The 15,918-nt window shown below is 42.0% G+C and overlaps 1 protein-coding gene across 1 annotated transcript in view; it reads right to left on the reverse strand.

Annotated features, from left to right (window-relative positions):
* Nucleotides 1–15,918, reverse strand: part of ATP8B3 (ATPase phospholipid transporting 8B3) — a 95,391-nt gene that overhangs the window by 13,470 nt on the left and 66,003 nt on the right. Inside the window, 2 exon segments of the mRNA XM_074303583.1 lie at nucleotides 8,497–8,608; nucleotides 9,244–9,408. Of these exon segments, the coding sequence (XP_074159684.1) occupies nucleotides 8,497–8,608; nucleotides 9,244–9,408 (277 nt within the window).

Consider the following 15,918-nt stretch of genomic DNA (forward strand, 5'->3'; position numbering starts at 1 on the left):
GGCAAACACCACTGGCTTTGTTCATCTCCCACCCAAGACACTCACCAGCTGTATGACTATAATAGCAGGGCAGTTATGAGTTCAAATGAAGATTTAATACCTGGAAGGTGCATTGTAAACTGCAAAGTGCAATACAAATATTTGCGCTCTAATGTGCCTAATAAATAATGCTTTCTGTAAATGCTATCTAGGCGACTGTTATTGCTATTAGCAATAATCTTATTTGTCTACTGATAAACAACAATAGGACTGCTTCATAATTAAATAATTCTTGTTAATACTAACATTCAAATTATTTCGTTATTCATTTTCATCTTTCCAATGACAAGCTGTGTAATACAGGAAAATTCGCTTGAGATCAGAGATTTAAAGCTGGAACGATTCTTTATATCTAATCTAACCCATTCATTTTACAGATGGCAAAACTGAGACCAAGGGAACGGAAGAAATTTGCCTCAGGTCACACAGCTATTGCAATACTGACAGAGCTGTTTCAGGTCCTTTCATTCCAAATGTAACCTGCTTTCCCTCTACTCTGAACCTTAGTTTCTTCATCTGTAAAATGGGGACAATAATCCTTTCTCAAAGGTTCTTAGGATTTAAAGCTGAAATAGAAGTTGGAAATATTCTAAGCCCTAGGAGTCTGCTGGTAAATGTTTAACAACCGACTTGGGGTGGGGAGGACCCACTTTTAAGTTTAAAAGTTTAAAAACTTAAGTTTTTTAGGTTTTAATAGTAAACTTTTAAGTTTAGTGAATATTTTAAATATTTTCTCCACTACTTTTGTAAAGTATAGACAAACAACAAGATAATAAAATAAGTCCTGATTTTGTGTATCAATTTCAAGGTGAAAATAATCAAATCGAAAATTTAATAAGTGGCTCCTCCTAAGCCAATATGAGTTATTTTGGGCATACCCTTGCCCAGCTCTCTCATTTTATATCTCAGTCACTTCTGGAAAAAGTGTCTCAGTCTCTTCTCCCTATAAAATTAACAGGAGTGATCTGCTGGACTGTGGCACTTCTCACAGAGTCTAGCTTTTCCCAGAACAGTTGAGTGATGGCTCAATACAGTGACTTCATCTGACAATGTATACATCATTTTGCTGAAGTCTCCCCCCACCTCTCTGCCAACAGGAAACAGATCTATTTCACTATCAATTTTCTAGGACCATTATTTAAATCTCGCTTTATTGGATGAGGAAACTGTGGCCAAAAAGGGAGTGACTTGTTCAGGATCACCCAAGGACTCTTGGAGGAGGAGAGCTGGGATCACAGTCCAGATCCAGTGCCCTTTCCATTGTACCACCCACCTTGCAGGGTTATGGTGAGAAAAGGGCTCTGGAAGCCTAAACGCCCTGCCAGAAATTGGCAGTGTCATTCCTACACAGCCCCGGCATATTGTCCTGGGGCCTGCATTGAGCCCTTCTCTAGAATAGCTATATTTCCTGTCCAAATACACACCCAAGAGGCTGGGTTTTTACTAGAATTATAAAAGCTGGATTAATCTAAAATTTCTCAGAAGTGACTCAGCAAATACACACACATGCACGCACATTCACATATGACTGCTTCCCTCAGGTGTAGACCAAGTGTCTGAATCCATGATCCTTGGCCTTCCACAGGTAGAAGGGGTCTAAGCAAAAAGGGCAAACTGAGGCCGGGAGAGTGCTGAGACTCCACACAAACTTCCTGATTCCACATCCGGCACAATTTTCAATAATATCCCAAAGTTTCCCTCACTCCCCGTACAGAAATGTGCTCTGAAAACAAGGAACTGAGGATTCATCCATATTGAAGAGAAAATGACAGGGAGGACAGTTAGATAACAGTTCTTTGGGATGAGGGTGGGGAGAGATGGCAGCATTTTTGACTGACAAACAATATCTGTCTTCTTTTCTTCCTTCCTTCTTTTTCTTTCTTTCTCTTTTCTTCCTTCTTCCTCTTTCTTTCTCTTCTTCCTTCCTTCCTTCCTTCCTCCCTCCCTCCCTCCCTTCTTTCCTTTCTTCCTTCCTTCCTTTCTCCTCTCTTCCTTCCTTCCTTCCTTCCTTCCTTCCTTCCTTCCTTCCTTCCTTCCTTCCTTCCTTCCTTCCTTCCTTCCTTCCTTCCTTCCTTCCTTTTTTCTTTCCTTTCAGACATCAGCCAACAGGGAAAAAATAGGAGAAGGAGAAAAATACTAGACCAGGGGCACCCAGAGCCTTCTGGAAAGTCCTGGAATTCCATCCCTAAACCTTCTGCTCCTAAGATTATGGAGATCATCTTAGTATAAACCCTTTATGTTACAAATGAGGAAAATGGGGCTCAGAGAATTAAGGGGACTGTTAGGATTACAAGGTAATGTACTTGGTTCACACCTTTAAAGGAGTTCACACCTTTAGACTTCTGAAAGGAGTTTATACCTTTAAAGGAATTTACACCCTAACAGGAACTGATTAAGGTAGTGCCTCTAGTAGAAAAGCCAAATTTGAACCCAGGATCTTTGATCCTGCTGTAATTGTGTGCCTACAAAGGAAGTCACAGATTCCTTCTCTAGACCTGTTCCCTCATCTGTAACGGAGGGAGAACCCCCTGGCCATTTTCTGAGATAAGGCTCAGCCTGATCATGGAATCCCAGAACGTCAGAGCCAGAGGGGTCTCAAAGATCACTAGGCCTAGCCTTCTCCCTTTGCTAGCCAAGTCATTGTCAGAGCTGGGATGTGGAATGCAAACCTCTTGACTCCTAAGTCCCAGAGACTTTCCATAATATGAGGCTGCCTCCCTTGGAGACCAGTGTTTCTCAAGCTGAGAGCAGGGTAGCTACTGGAGAATGGTCTTGGGGAGGTGGAGATGGGAAGTGTCTCACTCAAAACAGCTTCCCAAACTCCCAAGGGCAGCTGGAGAAAGTCCCAACTTCTTACACTGACATTTGAGGTTCTCCAGGATCTTGTCACACTTGCCTATCTAGCTGCTTCCCATTCCCAATAAGTCTCATCCATTTCCCCCATATCCCTAACATGGGGACATTGTAGTATAATAGAAAAAACAGAGGTTCTGGGTTCAAATCCCAGTTATATTATTGACTTCCTCATGGTCCCCAAGATCCTGTTCTACTCCAACATTTTTTAGCATTGCTTTTCCTCCATCAAGATCCTCTGTTGCCCAATTTTCCTTGGATGTCCCTCAGCCTAGAACATACCGCCTCCTGACTTCCTTTAAGTCCCAATAAAATATTCCATTTTCTCCAAGAAGCCTTCCCCAGCCCTCTTAAGACTGGTGCTTTCTTGTTTAACCTTCTATATATTGGATTATTTGCTGTCTAGGGGAGGGGGTCAGGGAAAGAGAGAGAGAAAAATCTGGAACACAAGGTTTTGCAAGGATGAATGTTGAAAACTATCTTTGCATGTATTTTGAAAGCAAAATGCTATTATTAAAAAAAAAAAAAAAAGACTAGCGCCTTTTCGCTCTTGTTTCCTATTTATTCTTTATACAGCCTGTTTGTACACTTAGTTTACTTGTAGCCTCCCCCATTAGATTGTAAGCTCCTTGAGGGCAGGGACTAGCTTTGACCTCTTTTAGTATCCCTAGTACTTTAGTATCCCAGAGTAAGTGCTCATTCTCCACTCCTTCCCAGTCCTATCCATCCATTAATACCCACCACCCTCCAGGAAGTCTTTACTGACTACCTTGTCACTCTAAGATCTTGCATTTCAACGGGTTCCACCATTAACATTGACCATCAGTGTTGTAGAGGATGCGCTGGACCCTAATCCTAGACCCCAGACCAGTTTATAAAAATTATTAATATAAACATTTTCTAAAATTACTATTTTTATACTTGCTGGGCCCATAGAAGAAACACTTGCCCCATTAAGCTCTTCTTTGAACCTAAGCAACCAAGTCACCGCTTTGACAAACTCTATATTTAATAGATCCTGTGACTCAAACTATTGTCTGAAAGAGTTTCTGTTTAGCAGCCTTAACATTCTTTACAAAGCTTAGAGCCAAAATTTATGGTAGATAAGCTTTCTCCCTCCTAACCCTAATTGCCAATTTGTTAACCATGCTATTGTCAAAATAAAGCTTTGACATAAATAAAATCCTTTTCAAGTATTCTCACTCCTACCTGGAACCAAATGCTCTCCCACAGCAATGTGATCCACAAACCTCAGTTTGCTCATCTGTACAATGGGGTTAAGAACCTCACAGGGTGATTATGGGAATCAAAGAAGATCCTTTCTTCAAGTTTTGTCCAAAGCTTAAATCTGACTATCAAGTTCCTGACTGTCCATTCTTCTTATCTGGTGGTCCAGGAGCATACAAAGCTAGACTCAATCACCAAACAATCCCCAGCCCCTTGCCTTTAAAATAATACACAAACATCACAAGTGTTTCTCTTTCAAAATCTTTCACAAAATGGTCCCAACCTCTCTTTCCAAGCTCATTAGCTATGATTCTCTCTCACACTCTCAGTTCTGCCAAACTCCTCTTTTCTATTCCTCACTCACAATAAATACTCCATCTCCAGTTTCCCTGCCTTTAGTCTGGCTTTCCCCCATACCTGATATGCCTTCCACCTCACCTTTACTCCCCAAATTTTCCTTCTTCCTTCAAGATTCAACTAAAGCATCACCTTCTGCATGAAGCCCCACTCTCCCAAACCATCTGGCATTTATTTTGGACTCATTTTGGATATATTTAATCAATATCTACATGAGATTGATTTCAGATTCTTTCACTTTTTTGTCCTTGTATTTTCAGTGTTTAGCAAGTAGTCTGACATGTTGTTATGAGTCTTAGTTCTGAGCCTGAAGTTAGGAAGACTCATCTTCCTTAGTTCAAATATGGCCTTGGATAATAATTAGCTGTGAGTGAGTAGGTAAGTCACTTCATCCTGTCTGCCTCAGTTGCTTTATCTGTAAAATCAGCTAGAGAAGGATAGTGCAAACTCCTCCAGTTTGCCAAGAAAACGCCAAATAGGGTCACAAAGATTCAGACATGACTGAACAACAACTGTACATAGTAGGTGTATGTAAATATTTGGGTGTTTGGTTTTTTTTGAACAATGAAAAGACAATTCCACGTCTTTAACACTAAAACTCTAATAGATGTCACTGAATTTTTGAACCCTCCCAGAGTATGTCAGGAGGAAGAAGAGCAGAATAAAGAAACATTTAACTAGGCTCTACAAGGATCAGTTAAAGAAATTGAGCATGTTTGTCTGGGAGAAAAGTTAAAGAAGCCATGATCACCATATTCTATTCTGAAAAGAACTATCACATGGAAGAGATATTCTGTTTATTCTGTTTGGCCCCAAAGGGCAGCTTGATGTAATAGAAGGATATTTGGATTCAGAGGAAAAAAACACAAAAAACAAATAAACAAAATCTTGACTGATTTCCAAGCTCTGCTATTTATTCCCTGTATGACTTCAGGCAAATTATTCAACCTTCTTTATCAATAAACTAGAATTGCTGAATTAAATGATTTCTAAGATTCCTTCTGGGGGAAGCTGGATGAAAGTACCACCTAGAGTCAGTCAGGAAGGCCTGAATTCAAATTTGAGGTGACTATGGGTAAATTATTTCACTTTATTTGCCTCAGTTTTCTCATCTGTAAAATGAGCTGGAGAAGAAAATGGCAAAGCACTCTAATGTTTTTGCCAAGAAAACCCCAAATGGGGTTACAAAGAGGTAGGTACAATTGAACAAAACAACAACAAAAGGCTCCTTCTATCTCCAAATACTCTAAGCCTCTGACCAGGACAAGGAGAAGATTTTATTTCAACCTAAGGAAGTACTTCCTATAAATCAGAGATGTTCATCAATAGAATGAGCTGCACTGGAATCTTGGAAGTGAATACAGTATAAAATACAAATACAAAAGTCAACAGAATGAGCTCCTCATCATTTGGAGGTGTTCAAGAAGAAGCTAGAAGATAAGATGTTGGGGAATAGTTGAGGCAATGGATTAGGAGTTATTCTAGATATTCTCCAAGGTCCTTTCTAGTGATGAGGGTATGATTCTATCTTTGTCATTGTTCTGTTCTTCATTTCACTGTTTAAAAATTGGAGGACTTCAGAGACTCAAGGAAAGTCCCCACTCCCACAAAAGTCTTACCTGCTCACTGAAGTCACAAATGCTTTATCAGAATTTTTTCTTTCCATTATTGACATATCTTCTAATGCAAATACAATTGAGAGGAAGCCTAAGGCCAAGAGTTCTCTTCTTGTTGCTGTTCGATTGGGTCATTATCTTGTTCTTTAGGATTTTCTTGGCAGAGATACAGGAGTGCTGTGCCATTTCCTTCTCCAGTTAATTTTACAGATAAGGAACTGAGGCAGACAGAGTGAAGTGACTTGCCGAGAGTCACACAGCTAGTAAGTGTCTGAAGTCACATTTGAATTCAGGTCTTCCTGACTTCAGGACTGGGATTCTTTTCCATTATGGTGCTACCCAGCTACCCAGAGTTCACTTAGAGATACAGATTTCATATATTGAAATCTTCCCAAAAAGGAGATCTTGGGATCCAAAGACCATGGAGGTCTGGAAGGTAAGGGATGAGAACATGAAATGGAAAGAACCTGGGACATGGGGTCCAAGTGGATTTCCAGTTCCAGGATTGTTCCTGAATTGAGGATAGCCTTAAGAAAATCACTTCCCGCAAAATAACCTATGCATATATCTGGTAAATGAAAATATTAAAAAAAAGAAAAAGAAAAAAAAAAAAAGAAAATCACTTCCCTATCCCTGTTTCTCATTCCAACAGGGTCAGATGACTTGGCAGGACAGCCAGAGAAGTTAGCTTTCAATTCTGAGAATTGCAGACTTTAATAGAAGAGATGAAGGACTTAGAATAAAGAGAGTGACCTTGGTCACTTGGTCCTGGTCAGATAAGTTCAGGTTCTTGTGCTCAATTCCAGATGATACATTTTAGGAAGGACATGTTTAAGTTTGGAAGGATGGCCAACATGGAAAGAGAGAGAACAAATATTTATTTATTAAGCATCCTTTATGTGTCAGGCATTTATCTCATTTGATCTTCACAGGTGAAGTAGGGCCTATTATTATCCTCATTTTACAGATAAAGAAACTGAGACAAATAGAGATTAAGTGCCCAGGCTCACACCACTATTTGAGAGTGGATTTGAATTTAGGTCTTCCTGACTCCAGACCCAGCATTCTATCCAGACTGCATTATTCAGCTGCCAAATTGGAAAGGTGCTCTTACAGAGATTAGTTGAAAGAACTGGATGTGTTTAATCTAGTGAAGGGAAAAGGGACAGACATGATAGCTATCTTCCAATATTTGAAGGATTAGAGTTCGGCTTGATCTCAGAGGGATTGCAGAGGCAGACAAATATCAACCTGGAGTAAAGGAAAACCTCCTAACAATCTGAGCTATCCCAAGATGGAATGGGTTTCCTTGGAAGACAATGAGCTCCCTGTGGCCAGAAGTTTTGAAGTGGAATATTTATGGATGGCCACCTGCCAGATGGGACATAGATGGGATTCCTGTTCAGATATAGATTGGAGCACTTGTCTTTGGCCATCCCTTCCAACTGATATTCTGTGATTAAATGAAGTCAGAGGTCTCTTCCAACTCTAAGATTCAAATATTCTGTGGATCTAAAGGTCTAATGGTTTGTAAAGTTTTAAGGGACTAAGGGTTCCAAGAGCCAATTGATTCCACAGCTCCTATAAGTATTAAGGTTCTAGGAGCTTAACAATTCCAAGGATGATAAGTGTTCCAAGGATCAATAATTCCGTGAGTTCTAGCAGTCAGATGGCTCCAAGGGTTTTCTAGCATCAAAACATTCCAAGGGTTCTAGCAGTCAAATGGTTTCAAGGATTTTCTAGCAGTCAAATGGTTCCAAGGGTTCTAGCAATCAAATAGTTCCAAGGGTTTTTTAGCAGTCAAACATTTCCAAGAATTCTAGCAGTCAGATGGTTCCAAGTGTTTCCTAGCATCAAAAGGTTCCAAGGGTTCTAGAACCCAAGATTTCTAGCAATCAGTTGATTCTATGGGTTTTCTAGTTGTCAAGTGGTTCTAAGGATATCAAGGGGTTCTAGAGTTTACTATTCTAGGACTCAAAAGTTATGTGGTTATAAAGCCACAAGGGTCTATGATTTTAATCATCAATAGAGCTAAAAGTCTACATTCCTAAGGCTTCTAAGAATCTAAGATTGCACCTATTTTGAAGGATCTATGCTGCCCCAAGTTTATCCCATCAGATGAAAAAAAAAATCCTCTGCTAAAGTCATTTCCACTAAAGTATTCATTTTTATAATCTCAGCTCCCCAGATGGGACGCCAAACCTTTTAGTCTCTTTGCCAGAGAGGGCAATGCCCAAGCCAAAAGGAGCCAAGCACCCCTGAGGAGGGCAGGACTAATCCACTACTTCTGAAGATGTTGGATTTGGGCAGAGGAAAAGCTTTTCCAGTGCACCTCACCATGCCCCGAGCAGTGAGCATCATCCCCAAGCTTCCACCTTTAGGCTTGACACCCACGAGGACCCACCTTGTTTGTCTCCAGTCAATACCCACACCTTTATATTCCCTTTCTTGAGGAGGTGGATGGTGTCAGGTACACCATCCTGTAGCTTGTCCTCAATGGCTGTGGCTCCCAAGAGCTGGAAGACAGAGGAAAGGAACTTTGAGTTCTAACTGTTCCCCTGGCAAGATGCTCCCCCCCCCACAGTCTTCCACAGACCTAGGCTGGGCAAAGAGGGAAGGAAACAGTAGGAATTAAGGTTCCCTGCTGCTCCTGGGACTGAGTTTCCTCATCACCAAAATATATGGGGTAGGCAAGATGAGCTTTAAGGGCTCTAACATTTTGGGTTCTAAGAGCCCTCCCAGCTCTGTTATTCTGTGTTTTATGTTCTAAGGCAGAAGTGTCACTCAAAGTGGCCAGGAAAACTCTCAAATTTATTTCCCAAATCAGATTAAAATGTAATTGGGAAATGTTTAACAAAATAAATAAAAATACAATGCAATAGAGATACTGTTAAATTGTGGTTTTCTAAGTCACTGCCCATTTAGTTCATTCCGTATTCTAAGATCCCTCCTGACCTAGATGTTGTGTGACCTAAGGTACATCCCAGCTCCAGGATCTGGCATTGTATCCCATGTTCTGGCATCCCTCCCAGCTCTGGCATTCTTGGCTCTCTGTTATTTCTTCCAGCTCCTGCCTCTAGAACCCTATTCTTGGGATGAGATGCCTGAGCCTATGTCTGGATGTCAGGTCCTCACAGGCCCCCATGCTTACCCTAAGGTCCTTCTCCATCTCCTCATACACTCTATCCATGGCTTGGGCCCGGTTCTGCAGCTGGACACTGGCCTCGTGGTGTCTCTTGTTCCATTCTTGGTAGACTTCCTCCTCCACTTCTTTGCTGGCTAAGCAGAGGGTCCGAAGTGTCTCTTCGGCAAAAGTCTGCCAAGGGCAAAAGTAGAAGCTGATTTGTCAGGGGTCCTATGCCCCTCTCCTAGACAGGTTATATCAAGGTGCAAGGGGGAGATGGAGAGGTAGTTCATATAGCATGAAGGGGACTGGATTTAGTGTCAGAGGACTTGGTCTCAAATCCTGACTTTGCTGTCTTATTTATTCAATCATTTTACAAGTGTGGTAGGTGCTGGGGACAGAAGCTTTAGGTAAGACCTTGTAAGCTCATGGAGCTGAAGAAATAAGACACAAACCGTTGTACACAATAATACCTGATGAGTTCATTAGAATGTATGAATGAATCAATGGATCAATGAAAAAGCATTTATTAAGCACTTTTTGTTCAAGTCATTTCAGTCATGTCCAAATCTCAGAATCCTTTTCTGGCAGACACACTGGAGTGATTTGCTTTGCATTTTCTAGCTTTATACAGATGAGAAAACTGAGGCAAACAGGGTTAAGTGAATACAGGCCTGGTACTGACAAGGTCAAAAGATATAGCCCAAAATACCAGCAGGGAATTCATTTTTTGGGAGAGGTGAAAGGAGATAACAACAGAGAATTCCTGTCTTATTTACAAAACTTTCCGGAACCTCCTTGAATACAAACATCACTACATCTGAATGACTGTGTTCATGTATAAAACAGTCCCCAAAAATCTATTCTTTATAAAATTGGCCTTGTACCTTGCATTTTGCCCACGATGCTTCAGTGTTTCCATTCTAATCAATAAAGACTTTGTTTCCGCACAGTATTGAGTAGCGAAATTCATTCGCTAAAGGACCTGCCCTTTGGGACTTTGGGGAAGGAGAGAGATAATCAGACATCCCGAAAAGAACTGACCTATCTCGGTTTAGAACCTCAGTTAACTCCTCATCAGTACCACTGGTTGTCCATATTTTCCTACCTCACCAAGCACTCTGCTAGAAAAATGAGGTGAGAAAAAAGAGGAGGAAAATAGTCCCTAGATAAGGAAGTGGCAAATGAGCTGGACTTGAAAGGATAGAAATAAATTCAGCAGGTGGAGAGTGGAAGGGAGAGCATTCCAGGCATGGGGATCAGCATGGACAAAGGAAGGGAGGTAGGAAAATACCGGTAGCTAAGTGTCGAAGGGGATAGACTCTAAGCAAGTCAGATCACCCTGTTTTGCCTCAGTTTGCTCATCTGTAAAATGGGGTGGAGAAGGAAATGGCAAACCCCTGCAGTATCTCTTCCAAGAAAACCCTAAATGAGTCATGAAGAGTTGGGCAAGACTGAACAACAATGAGAAAGCACAGGCTATGTTCCAGTACAGTGAGGTTCAGGCAGCTTGGTAGTGCAGTGAGCATTGTGCTGGGCTTTGAGTCAATCAATCAGCATTTATTAAGTAATAAAATAAATAATAAAACTGGGAGCCAAGGGGCAAAGTCAGTCCCTGCCCTAAAGGAGCTTATGGTCTAATGGGGGAGACAAAATGCAAACAAATCTATACAAAACAAGCTAGATACAGGATAAATGGGAGAAGGCACCGTAATAAAGAGAGATTGGGGAAGGTGGGATTTTAATTGGGATTTTAATGAAGCCGGGGGGGCTGGTAGTTGGATGGAGGAAGGAGAGTGTTTTAGGCTTGAGGGACAGCCAGGGAGAATGTCCAGAGCTGAGAGTTGGAGGGTCTCAGAGGCGAGGATCAGTGGATCAAAGACTACAGTAGGGGAGGGGGCTAGATGATGAAGGGCTTTCTATTGGATTCTGGAGGCAATAGGGAGCCACTAGAATTTACTGAATGGGGAGAAAGGATAGCAACATGGTTGAACTACAAGTTCTTAGGAAAATCACTTTGGTGGCTGAATGGCAGATGGACTAGTATGGGGGGGAGACTTGAGGCAGGTAGACCCTCTAGAAGCTACTGCAATAATTCAAGAGTAAGGTGATAAGGGGGCCAAAGGAGAGAAGGGAGGGCATTCCAGAGATGCTGGTAACAAATTGAAATTTTGAAAATAAAAAGCTTTAAAAAATTTTTTTTAAAAATTGGATGTGGGGGTTGGGGGGAGTAGAAGAGAACTTGATTACTGGATCATTCTGAGGGATTGGGTGGATGTATTGTTTTCCATATTAATAGGGAAGGTAGCTTAAGGGAAAAATAATAAGTTCTATTTCAGACACAGTAAGTTTCTGATGTCTACTGGACATCCAGCTGGAGATGAGAGGTTGGAGGTCAAAGCTTGGTGGTACAGTGAGCAGAGGGCTGGACTTTGAGTCAGTCAATCAATATTTATTAAGTACATATTGTGGGGCTGGAAAGGTAAACATGAGAATCATCAGCATAGAGATGGTCATTAAATTCATAGGAACTGACCACCAGGTGAAGAGCCCAGGACAGAACTCTGAGGAACACCTTCAGTGTGATGATGGAGGAGGATCCAGAAAAAAAAAAAAAAAAAAAGACAGAGAAAGAGTAGTCAGAGTGGTAGAAGGAGAACCAGGAGAGTAAAAACAAATCCTGAAACGTGAATCCAAATCAGACTTCAGATGCTTACTGGCTATGGGATATGGGCAAATCACTTCATTTCTATTTGCCTCAGTTTCCTCAGCTGTAAATTAATAATAATATATTATACTATAACAATAATAAGGAATAATAATAACAGCACATGTAGCAATCAAAAGCAATTAGCACAGTGCAAGGTGCATAGTAGGTGCTCTATAAATGCTTATTCCCTCCTCTCTCTCCTCCAGGATGTGGAAAGGAGTCTGTAATACCAGATTATGGAAAGCCTTGAATGCCAGGCAGAGGAGTTCGACCTTTATCCTGAAGACAATGGGAAGTCACTGGGGATTTGGAGTGACTGTTTTTAATGGGCACTGGTTAGTATGACCCTGAATAAATTGTTACAAGTTCCCTTTTGTACAAAGTGAGGTAAACTTAGATTCCTATCAGCTCTGAATCCTATGATTTGTAATCTGAATGCTAGCTCTAGTTGCTTGTTGTGGGACCTTGGGCACTGAGCTACTCTCCTCTGGGCCTTTGCCCACAACAACTGGGAGGAGAATCCCTACCCTGCCTCCCTTCCAGGATTGTGAGGATCTACTGAGACACAGATAGGAAAGTGCTGTTTGTAACCCACAGTGATAATCTCAGTGCTTTCCCTCTGGGACTGCGCCCAGTTTATCACATCTCTGTCTCTCATGTGCATACTTCTGTTTGGATGCTGTCTCCCCTTTATCAGACTCGAGGGCAGAGACTGCCTTTTGCCTTTCTTTGTATTTTCAGCACTTAGCCCAGTGCCTGGCACATAGTAGGTGCTTGATAAAACCTCTGATGTAAAGACTTAAGGTTTACAAAAGCACTTTACAGATATTATCTCATCTGACCCTCCAAACAATCCTGGGAGGGAGGTGCTATTATTATTATTCCCATTTTACAGATGAAGAAATCAAGGCTGAGAGAGTCACACAGCTAAGGAAGCATCTGAAGAGTTGGACTAGCTGACCTCTGAGGTCTCTCCTGATTCTAAATCTTAGAATCTGAATGAAACAATCATTTCCCCAAAGCCATCGATCACCTCTGCATTGGCCTGTGATGGTACAGACCCAGCAGCCTTTAAGCCTTTAGGACCCAAACTCTCTTCAGATCTTGCAAATGACCTCCCGTCTCCATCCCCACAGATCCCTGGCTAGTCCAGTCCTCCCCCCTCCTGCAGCCTGACTCACAACACCAGCCCCCCTCCTCCCTGGGTCCCCAGTCTCTAGCGTCTCTCATTTCCCCCTCCTTACTACAGCCATCTCAGCACCAGGGGCCTTCCGACCCTGCTCAGACACCAAACAAGCCTCCCCATGGCCCAAATTGCTCTTGTCCAGGACCTTCCGACCTGACCCTCCCACCAGACTCCGACCAGCCCCTTGCTCGGCGCCCAGATCGTAGCAGACCCAGCCTCGTTCTCCCCCTCCCCTTGAGCTTCCACACACCATCTCCCCGGCCTCAAAGAACCAGTGGGTTGGAGCTTTAGACCTGGAGTCAGAGTCAGAGACACAGAGTCCATGTGTGTATCTGTGGGACCCCCGTAAGTCCCCTAATCTCTCAGTCAGTTTCACTTTCCTCGTCTGTAAATAGTGATAACAACTGCATCTACTGCACAGAGCTATCGTGCAGGTCAAATGGGATTTTTAATATACACATACAGCACACACATGTGCTCATGATACATACAAACATTTGTGCATGTATAACACATGCACAGACATGCCATGTGCATGAAACATATATGTGCCTAACAAATAAGTGTCTGACTGTATACCCACACAAATATACATGCACACAGGTATATAGTACGTACCCATGCACTGTACATGCACGTAACATGTATATGTATACATATAGATATACAGTATATGTACACATACATACATATGTATATATACAACAAAAAAATTTTTTGAAAAAAAAAAAAAAAAAGGTTATTTTTCCTAAATGGACCATCTTCTCTTAGAATATAAATCCATTGAGAGCAAGACTCTTTCATTTTGTTTCTGCCTGGAAAATAGTAAGAGTTTAATAATTGATTTTTTAATTCACTCATTTACTGATTCAGTCAGGATTTTTGCCACGTGCGCCAGTTTGGTTCATGGGGCCAGAAAGAGTCAGACACAACCAAGTTGGGATTTGGATGTGAGTTGCCCAGGTCCACAGCCTTGAGCCACAGAGTGCGAATCTCCACTCAGGCCCACTGGAATGGAGGCCAGGGTCCTCCCGGGCAGCTCTGTAGCCCCTGGTGCCCGGGCTCTTGTTTTAGAAGGAGGCAGTGTGTCCTGAGCCCTAGAAGGAACTCGTTGCTGGGCAACAGGAGGCCTAGAGACTTTCCAAGCTGGTGTTTGGGCCTGGAGGAGGAAGGCCAGCTGGTCTCATTAGCCATCCACCCCTCCAAGGCCTCTAGGGCTTGCTACTACCCCCAAAGGCCTGCTGGCACTTCATCCACTCCGGGTCCTCACCATGGGAGCTTGCCCACACAGGTACTTAACATATTTTGTTTTGCTCTAACTGCTCCTTCACCATCCATCTGATCTTAGGGAAGTCACTTTAATCCTCTGAGTCTCAAGTTCTTCATTTGTAAAATGGTAAACAACCACAGCTCCACAGGAAGGCCCGTCCTGCCTCCATGCATCAGGCCCCTTGTAGCCCCTGTTAGTCCCTGCTGGCTCATTTCGAAGACATAAAGCCTCTTCAGCACATCGGGACCCAAGCCCCAAGCCCCAAGCCATGACTAACTCTTTGTCCCCCACTCCTGCATTCCTGAGACTCTGAAGGCCGAGTGAGAGCTAGGAGTTAAATCAGAAATCCAGCCGGCCACGAACCAGTTCTGGCACTTTTGGTTTTTCTCGTGCCAGGAAGCTTACAAGCACCTGTGCAGAGGAGTGGAGCTCTCTAAGCTGCAGAGCAGGTGCTGCTCTGCAGTGGTAACGGGCACTTCCTCATTCAGACTTTCCTATGCCCGGGAAATCACAGAACAAAAAAAAAAACAAAACTCAATAAATACAAGTTACTTAAAAGTAAGCTTTGCTTAATTCTAGGGCTTCCCATTTTCTTAATGGTTTCCCCATTTATCCTCTATGCAGCTTGTTTGTGTATATTTGTTTGAGGGTTACCTTTTCCATTAGAATGTAAGCTCCTTAGGAAAGGGACTCACGTGTGTAAGAGTGCTTGTGGCAGCCCTCTTTGTAGTGACTAGAAACTGGAAACTGAGAGGATGCCCATCAAGTGGAGAATGGCTGAATAAATTGTGGTATATGAATATTATGGAATATTATTGCTCTGTAAGAAATGACCAACAGGAGGAATACAGAGAGGCCTGGAGAGACTTACATGAACTGATGCTGAGGGAAGTGAGCAGAACCAGGCGATCGTTATATGTGGCAACAATAAAATTATGTGATGGTCAATTCTCATAGACATGACTCTTTCCAATAATGAGATGATTGAGGCCAGTTCCAATGATCTTGTGATGAAGAGAGCCATCCACACCCAGAGAGTGGGAACTGAGTGTGGACCACAACATTATATTTTCACTCTTTTTGTTATTTACTTGCATTTTATTTTCTTACTCATTTTTTTCCCTTTTTGATCTGATTTTTCTTGTACAGTAAGATAATTGTATAAATATGTATACATATATTGGATATATTTTAACATGTTTAACATAAAAAAGGAATATAAGCTCCTTGAAGACAGGGACACTTGTCTCTTTGTACCTCTGTGCTTAGCATCTTATCTGGCACTTGTAGGTGCTTAATTAATGTTTGTTTATTGATTGATTAAGGCCCTAAGAAGCCCTCCTTAACCACTCCATTCCATATTAAGTTCCCATCCTTGAACCAACTCCTATTACTACATGATTCAGAACTTAACTAACTGATAGCAGGTGAGTCTTATGCTTTCCCATATCCTCCAGAATAGCTTCCTTTAATAATATAAAGTATTTTAATTCATTTAAAAGCACTATTTTTAGAAAGGGTCCCTAGGCTTCATCA

This window comes from Sminthopsis crassicaudata, chromosome 1, assembly GCF_048593235.1.
Source record: "Sminthopsis crassicaudata isolate SCR6 chromosome 1, ASM4859323v1, whole genome shotgun sequence".
NCBI classification, from domain to species: Eukaryota; Metazoa; Chordata; class Mammalia; order Dasyuromorphia; family Dasyuridae; genus Sminthopsis; species Sminthopsis crassicaudata.